The sequence below is a fragment of the Cariama cristata genome, unplaced genomic scaffold, assembly GCF_000690535.1.
Source record: "Cariama cristata isolate BGI_N322 unplaced genomic scaffold, ASM69053v1 scaffold15750, whole genome shotgun sequence".
Classification (NCBI taxonomy): Eukaryota; Metazoa; Chordata; class Aves; order Cariamiformes; family Cariamidae; genus Cariama; species Cariama cristata.
The window spans coordinates 8,640-17,228 of NW_009595391.1; the positions used below are offsets into that span (position 1 = coordinate 8,640).

The 8,589-nt window shown below is 49.4% G+C and overlaps 1 protein-coding gene across 1 annotated transcript; it reads right to left on the reverse strand.

The window, feature by feature from the left end:
* Nucleotides 1-2,504: 2,504 nt before the first annotated feature.
* On the reverse strand, nt 2,505-6,890 carry LDLRAD1 (low density lipoprotein receptor class A domain containing 1). The gene is made up of 6 exons (XM_009701954.1): nt 6,870-6,890; nt 6,408-6,462; nt 4,698-4,829; nt 4,157-4,294; nt 3,454-3,582; nt 2,505-2,650 (listed from the first exon to the last, which is right to left on the reverse strand). The coding sequence occupies exons 1-6, from the start codon at nt 6,888-6,890 to the stop codon at nt 2,505-2,507; spliced, it is 621 nt and encodes a 206-aa protein (XP_009700256.1).
* Nucleotides 6,891-8,589: the final 1,699 nt, after the last annotated feature.

Sequence of the window (8,589 nt, forward strand, 5' to 3'; positions counted from 1 at the left end):
TGGAGAAGCAGCCTTCCACACAGCAAGCACAAACATCCGTCTCCCCACGCTCACACACTCCACACCCCAGCCCTTTCCTCTTTCCCCTTGGGAGCATCTTAAAACTTGGCAGAGATGAGCTGTGGCAATAATCAACAAATATCGGACTGGGAAAAGACAGCAGTTGCCATACGGGTCAGCCTAACCAGCATCCTCTTCCCAAGAACAGCAAACATCCAAGGCTCCAGAAAGTCATGGCCGTCCCAACATTTTTGATACAGAGCAAAATTTTTTTTTTTACCAATCATATTGGCTGGGCCCTGTGCTGAGCATGAGGGTTTCTGTATTTTTTTTTAGCAGCTGATTGGTTCAATCCTTACCAGCTACAGTTCTTCTGTTATCCATACACAGCTCCTATCATGAGGGATGAGATTCTTCTCCCCCTCCTCTCCCACCTTTCTTTGCTGCCCCACAGAAGTGTGCAGCAGGCATCACCCACCTGTCCCCTCCCAATGCAGAGAGCTTGTTGTGCATCCTCCCGCTTCAAAGCCAAGGAACAGACAAACAGTCCATGGCTGAACCCAATCGGAATCAAAAAGAAGCTCTTCCCCAGGAAGGAGAGGCTGACCCGGTAGCGCTGCCTCTGAATCATCCCTCCTGGAGCTTCTCGTAAGAAATGCTGCAAGACTTTCTCACTGGTTGCCCCAGAACATACTTTGGGGTAACAAGAGGAACAACAGCAACAACAATAAACCAGGCTTTATTTACCAACCCCAACTCAGCCTTGTTGAAGCGTTAGGTGTCTGTGACCCTCCAGTAAAAACATGCATCTCAATTTCAGGCTTTGATTGAGGCTGGGAGTTTGCAAGTGAGAAATGCTTACCTAGAACACTCCTCACCTCTCCTCTGAGCTGCAGCACCAAATGCCCTGCAATAACATTTTACAGGCACAGAGAAAGCAAACCATCCACCCTAGCCAGGTGTGGGGAAGGACAAATGAGGCTTTAGAAGCTTTCCATAGTATTGGTTTCATTACGCAGAGTTTTGCCATCTCATTCCAGGTGAAGTATGAGTCAGAATACTGTAAAGCTATTTCTAAAATATCTCTCAGATCTACAGCTGTATCCCAGCAACAAATCAGAAGAAACATTCCCCATTGATACAAGTCATGGTGACACGCAGAGCTGCAGATCACAGGACAGAGGAAATGAGTGAACAGGGTTTTGTTTTTAAAGATCTATGACCTGGGATGGTGGTGGGAAAAAGATCACCTGATATTTATTTTGGGCCTAGAAAAGTAAGCACACTCACCGTAAATGTGAGTTTTTCTCAGAGACAACGTTTTAGAAACAGATGAGATTTTCAAAGGAGCAGAGAAAGGCTGCATCTTTCTTAAATTTCAGTGGCACGTCCTATCTACATCCTGAGGATTGCTTTGAAGGTTTGGCTGCCTGATCCTGCTTTGCTGAGAGAGGAATGAAACAAATAATGAACAGATCTCACGTCACCCCACACTGCCCCGGGAGCAGCACTTGGTTTTCTGCTGCTCCCTCCTCCGAGGCTGCTGCTTTTTTTTCTCCTCCTTTCTTTGCCAACTTCAGCGCAAATGCATCCCAGCCCCACGCCTGTTCTCAACCTGCTAAGCTGCTGCCCCAAAACTGCGCAGCCCTGAGAGAAGTACCTTTTATATACGTGCTGGTTCCCTGCCCTGCCTTGCAGGGACAGCTACACGGTCACAGGGACACAGGGATTTATCCCCACAAACCCCGAAACCTCTCCACTTCAGTTTTCCTTGCCATTACGCTCTCCACGTTGGCCTTCATGGTTTGAGTAGAGCGCAGGGGGTGGCCTGTGCAGCAGTTCCCGACGGTGTCATCCTCAGCACAGCGTTCCCAAGGCAGCATCCTGGGAGCATCAACGCAGAGCCTTCAAAGCCACTGTTGAAATCAACTGCAGACCTGCTTTGAACCCAAACACAAGCTTCTCCTCTTGCCCGTGAGGATCAGGAGTGTGTCGGAGGGAAATGCTAACCCAAGGGCTAGAAAGGCTCAGCTCACTCAGCTCCTGCTCTTTGGGGTAGTCCTCAGTGTACCTTCATCTGGCTGCCTGCAAAGGCATGTCCATACAGGAGAAGGCACCGGCATGTCCATACAGGAGAAACTCCCTGCCCAGGGTTGGCCAGACACGGTATTTTTGTTGGCAGCAGCTGGTAAACAATCTCCAGCAGCCTGCACACAACTCAAGTCAATGCTGCAAGACAGTGCTCTGCCCACGTAGAAAGGGCTCACCCTCACGTGACAGGAGAACCCTTGAAGGTGTCCCACAACCAGCGTCTAGCCTGCGGCACGGGCTGCCATATGCACTTTGTCCCTGTTCGGTGTCGCTCTGCGCCGATCAGTGCGCTGCTGATGAGGATTTGCTCAGGTTGGAGCATCCCAAGCAGATGGCAGAGCAGGACACCAAGGTTTAAAGGCGACAACGCAAGAAGCACCTTGCTGTCTCCAGCGCCGCTGGGTGCCAAGACTTCACGGTCTGCAGAAATACTCATCGGACCAGGCGAGGCAGTGCTGGGTGCCATCCCGGCACAGCCTCCTGGGGACGCAGGAGCAGTACTCGTAGAGCACAGGGCTGCAGCTCCACCATTCCGACCCGCACGGGGGGCAGGCGGCCACTGGGAGGGATGGACAACAGGGAACAGAAATGCTTCTGCTGCACTGACCCCTCACTGTCCTTTCTTATGTGGGTAGCGACCCTTTCACCCCCTGGCAGCTACTGAAAAGCCACTGGTGATGGCCCTGCGTCTGTGAACCCACCAAAGAGGACGCTTGTTTGGTACTACTTGTGAGAGACAACCACAGAGAGTGACATTGCGATGACCTTCATGGCAGACATGCTGTCCTGGGAGAAACAACTAGCTGTAATTTAATTTATTTTTTTTTTTAGCGAGTTACTCTAGACAAACTGCTGATACAGGCAGGTCTTGCCTGAGGTTCAAAACCAGGAGGGTGACTTAGGAACAAACCTGCTGCTCATTTTAGCGAGAGAAGGATCTAGATGGCTTTGAAGCTGCTGAGGCATGCTCAGTTCCCCCAGCTCAGAGACGTACTCATCTCCTGACCAACAGCCGAAGGCCAGTTGGAATGACCACTGCTGCCTACAGCTCTGCATCCCAATGAAACTGCTCAGTATTCAGAAAGCCACAGAGGAGCAGAGACGTTTGGGGCTGGGAGTAAAGCATGGAGCCTTTCCCCTCTCGGTCACCACCAGGCTTTGACACAGAGCCCTTGGCAGCTGGTGGGATGGAGCTCGCATGGTTCATGCTCACGTCCTCTCTCACCTATTTTGTGTTTTAGCAGTGGATGCCAGCCTCCAGGCATTTCCAGTAGCATCAGTGAGCACCACACCTGTACAACCTATTTCAATCCATCAGCAGAAAAGACTTTTTGCCCAACAGTAGCCAGAAGAGAGACTTACAGCTCCCCATCTCATCGGAGCAGTCTCCGCAGTCGTTCATCCCGTTACACCTCTGATCGGCATAGACCCAGGACGCGGGGTTACTGCAGTGGAAAACCAGGTATCCCGGAAGGCTGCGGGGCAAGTCACCTGCAAGGGCGGACACACAGGACATGTGCTCAACTCCACCGGGCACAGATGCACCGGCTGAAACAGGGACGGCAGCTACCAAAGGCTGCTGCCATGGGGGGTTGGTCGGTCCTTCCCCGTGCGGTGTCAGGGCACGAACAACGCCGCAGGTGGGGAAGCTGTGGTTGGAGCGGGAAAGGGATGCTCATGGCTGAGCTGGAAGCAGAGTCTGGGTGCCCCAGGCTTCTGCTTTAATGATTTTTTTTTTCCCAGGGTAACCGGACAATAAATAAACTGTGCAGGCATACAGCTTAACCAATGGAGGAAAACTGTATCATGGTTTAAAAAACCAAAAACAACTAACCAAACCCTAGGAAGATTGGGTTGTCTTGGAGCTTGGAGTCTTTGATTCCTGACACTCCTGTGGGGTTTGGGGCAATGCCATCTCTTAGCATCTGCCCTACAAAGGATCTACCAAGCTTATCTGCTCATGTACATGGCCAGGAGCACGGAGCAGGATCAGAGGGACACCGGCTGCTCTGTCTCACAACAGAAAGACCGGTGTGGGGAGGACGGTCACAACAAAACCACTCACCACAGAGTTTCTCCTGCTCATCCTCTCCATCCCTGCAGTTGCTGACACTGTCACAGACCTGGCTGGCTGGGATGCAGGTTGCTCTGTCGTCGCACAAGAAGCCTGTCCGGTTATTGGAAGCTGCACAGAAGCGGTTCACTGAAGGGAAAACAAGAAGTACTTTATTTTCCAACATTTTCATGGTATGAGGAACAGATCAAGGGGAAGAAAGGGGGATTTCTGAAATTCATTTGTTGTTCTGGAAATAACATGGGGCCAGGATTAATCTCTGGTAGGTTCTTGGCAGAGTCTGGAAACCATACCAGCAGTCTGAGGCACGACCGTGCCACTCAGAGCTACCACAGCCCTATGGAGCAGGACACCGCTGGTGGTGACTTGGGCTGTACAAGGCTGGCACATCCCACACCACCCTTTCCTTCCTCCCGGTCTCTGCTGGGAAGCACCACTTCACACACAGTGATGGACACAAAGGCTTTTCTCATATAGCATCATTTTCTGCCTCCCTTACCAAAAAAACCATCACGACTCTTGGGATACCAACCTGGTGCCCGTAGCAGGAGCCCCAGCGCCACCGCCAAGCCCACAGCTGCAGCAAGGACGAGCAGTGCCACGGCAGAGATGCAGATGCGTCTCCCCGTGCAGCTCATGCGGGCGCTGCGTGGCCGGCAGCAGTCTGCTGGGAGGCAAGAGTGAGAGGTGAGGGGCTGGGGAAGGGTCCGGCAGGGCTGAGCTGGCTCGGGGGGGGTTTGAGAGGAACGGCACAGAGCCACGAGGGTGATGTTTCAGGGGCTCTGCATGCAGCACTGGCAGGGGGCTGCTGGAGTTTAGGGGTTGACAGCCAAACTCCAACATTAAACACCTCCTCATAGGGAATTTTGCTGCTTGCAGTGTTGCAAAGCCCGTGCCACCGTTACGGAGCGCTGGGACCGAGCAGCACAAATGCCACATCTCCACCGGAGCTCACCCAACGCGCTGGGATGCAAAGGGCGGAGATGGCCAAGCCCTTGCCTGACCCCGTGGGACAGCAATGCCCTTTTCACAGCAGGAGCAGCCGAAACGCAGGGCAGGCTGGTGTCAGGCTGGGAAAGGTGCTCTCCCAGAGCCCATGGCAAAACTCCTCAAGAAGTAAAATTTCATTTTACAGCGCTTCGGGATTCCTGCCCCAACAAGGACTTTAATGCTCCCACAGAATGAGGCTGAATTATCAGCCCAAAATGGTGAGAACAGGACGAAGAGCAGCCCTTTCCCTCCCTAAAGACATCTCCAGGGTACAAAGGGCAGCAACCTTCCAGGGACTCCTACTACAGAAAGTCACGTACGTAAATCAAACCAAATCCGGAAGCTAAAGGCCAAACCCACAGTCATTGCAACACAACGGCAGCGCACGTAAGAGTAACACTAATCAGCTGCCCTCATCGCAGCAATCTGCAGCGCCCGTGCTTTGTCTCTCAACCAACATTGGGTTTTCTTGCATTCCTTCGTATTTCCAGACCAACAGAAAAAAATTAATGTGGTCATCTGAGAAACACGTAAACGGTCACTTACGATAACCCTGCATGTATAATTGGATTTTGGTATTTCTGAACTTAAAGAGCTTTGATTGAAAAGTTAGAATTTGTCTTAGCTGCGCTTTGTATTTACTTAGTTGTTGTGTTGTACAAACGCAAGCGAAGGCATGGCCTTTGCTCAACAGCAAAGGGATCCCGACTGCAGTAACCACCCCCTCCGTCACGCTCGAGCAGCAATCAAACAGAGAACATTTCAGCTTAAAAGAAAAGAGGTGAATTACAGCATGTCTGTGAATACAAAACAACACCTTTGACCAGAAAGCACAACAGTTGCAAATAGACACAAGTATAAAGTAACACCAGTGATCAAATGTTGTTGCAACCCAATCTACAGGTTTGCTATTGATTCTGTCTGATTTCACCTTCTCAATAGGGACAAAATTTGCTGGTTTGGCTATTAAAACATACAGAAAGCCTACAGCAAGTTCATTTTGAACCCTTCTGTGACAGACAAGGATTACCTACCATGCTACTATACCATAAAACTGCCAACTCCAGGCCAAGAAAGATAAGTTTATTAATTTTATAGTCTGGACCTTCCACAACACAGAAGGGGGAAAGAAGAAAAAAAAAAAATCAGTCTCAACAGACTGTAAATACTGGTTGTATTTTACATTACATAGATAGTTTAAATTGATTTATACTTTAATAATAAAAATGTTAAGCTCTTCATGTTATGTTACCTCTTTCTTCAGAGAAGGACTTCGTTGAATCAAAAGTAGCTACATCACCATTGCTCTAGAAGGAAAGGAATAAAAGAAGTTTACAGAAGCAGCACACAGTAACCACACAAGGTATGCCTTTCTAGTTCTCATACCATCTTACCCAGGAACATATAATATATTCCCTTATTTTTACATGCAAGCAAAAATTGCCTCGGTGGAAACGTGGCCCAGATTTAATTCACAAAGCGATCAATCCGATCGCCTTTTAAATCTTCATTACCCATTTGTAAAACAAACACTAGGGCAAGTCCAGCGCTTTATATCAATACTTTCCTTTTGTATCAAATTAGGTTAAGTAGAAACAACTCGAAATCCCACAGAAACCAGTGATAAAGAGGTCAGACAAACAACACCACCAAGAACCCATGTACTTTGGGAAACAGCTTGCACGTAAGAATTTTCTGAAGAGAAGGACTATACCTGGGGGTGAGTTTTGTTCATGCTTTCCAGAGCTACAGCCCACACAGCAGCTCAAAGGACCGCAGGGAGTTTTCTGCACCTTAACACAAGCGATGTTACCAGGATACAAACCCCAACACAGGTAGGAAAGCAAGGAGCGTGCTGCTGCCTGGGCACACAAGCAGGAGAGGAGGGGGAAGGCAGTGCTGAGCCCATGCTCCAGCTCCGGTTGGAAGCAGGGGTTCTGGTTTGCTTCTCATTCCTTTTGGCTCCATCTTGGTTTCACAACAAGGTATTAGGCAAATCATAAAGGACACGGAGATTTTGGATGCCGAGAATCCCGCTGCTGCTCCTCACGCCAGTTCGGAAGGTGAACGCTCATCCCTAGCTGATGCCAACTGCATTTACCCTGGTGCCAGTCAGGGAGAACTCCCCTTCAGGATGAAAGCTTGAGGGAAGAGAGTCTGATCATCTTCATGCGAGACTCCTTTCGCCCCACCTTCTTCCCAAGACAGAGCTGACATGCTGACCTCATAGCAGCATCAGCCCAGACTCCTGTAAGATGATCAGATCTCAGCAGAGCTGTGCAGGATACAACCATCTGGAAGAGCTTCCCTCCTTGGGCAACGAGCACAGGCATAGCAAATCCTCCAGCGTCCTCTCTTTTACTTGCGTACTTGAATTTCCAGGTCTGCAGTTGTCTTAGCAGCTCAGCCTGTAGCTAACATGAACTTACAAATAGACCGGAGCCTTCTAAACTGGCTGCAGGTCTCAGCACAGCACACGCAGAGTGAAGTGCTGCAGCCTCAAGGATAAAATGTCATCAGCAGGCAGCTTTGCCACGGGGGTAGGGGGGAGAAAAAGCACCGGCATAAAGTGTTGAAGGAGCCCATGTTCTTCTTGCTTGCAGGAGGGTCCATAGGACTCGAATGCCTCCAAGTTGTTGCCAGCTCACAGATCACGATTCCTCCCCAAGCACTAGCAAAACTAGCTTACCAGGGCTTCAGAGGAAAAGCTGGCAGCTATATTGCCTATAGGTTGGCCCTTAGACAGTTGCCTCAAATAGATTCAAAGCACCAAATAATGCCCCACATGGAGGAACAATAAACAGCTACTTCCCTCTCCATCCCCACACATACAACTCATTCTCGGTTACATTAACATTGAGTTAATGCACACTTCTTGACAAGGACATCTGCCACCCCTGCACTCACCTGTTCACAGACCAGCCAGAATTGAATACAGTCTTTTAGGAGCTCCTCCTTCGGCACAGCAATTTGTCCAAAGCAGAAGCTTCTCACAGGAATACATCACTGCTAAACTTGGTGCTAGAAAACTCTCCTGCTCCAAGGGGGATTTTGGGTGAAAACACCAAACGCCAAGTAGCAAACAGCCTGCAAGTCTGGGAACCTGCTACAATATGGAAGAATGCCAGACTAAGGGTTAAAACCTGCATATCTTAAATTCTGGATCTGCTTCTCGTTAAAGAGGAAGTTTTAGTTTCTAATCAGACTTGACACAGAAGGACTATTTTGAGCCTTCAGAAAGCTTATTAGGTGATTGTGAGTTTGCTAAGAGTCCCATGTAAGTCACGTCAAGCAGGTTAGCTATGCATACCCCATGAAACAATCTATGATGGAAATGTTTAAAATGTGGAGTAAACCCACTCTTAGAGGCAGACGTCCAGAAGACCTGACGTCTATCACCATCTATTTCCTATACCAAGATTATCAAGCTCAGC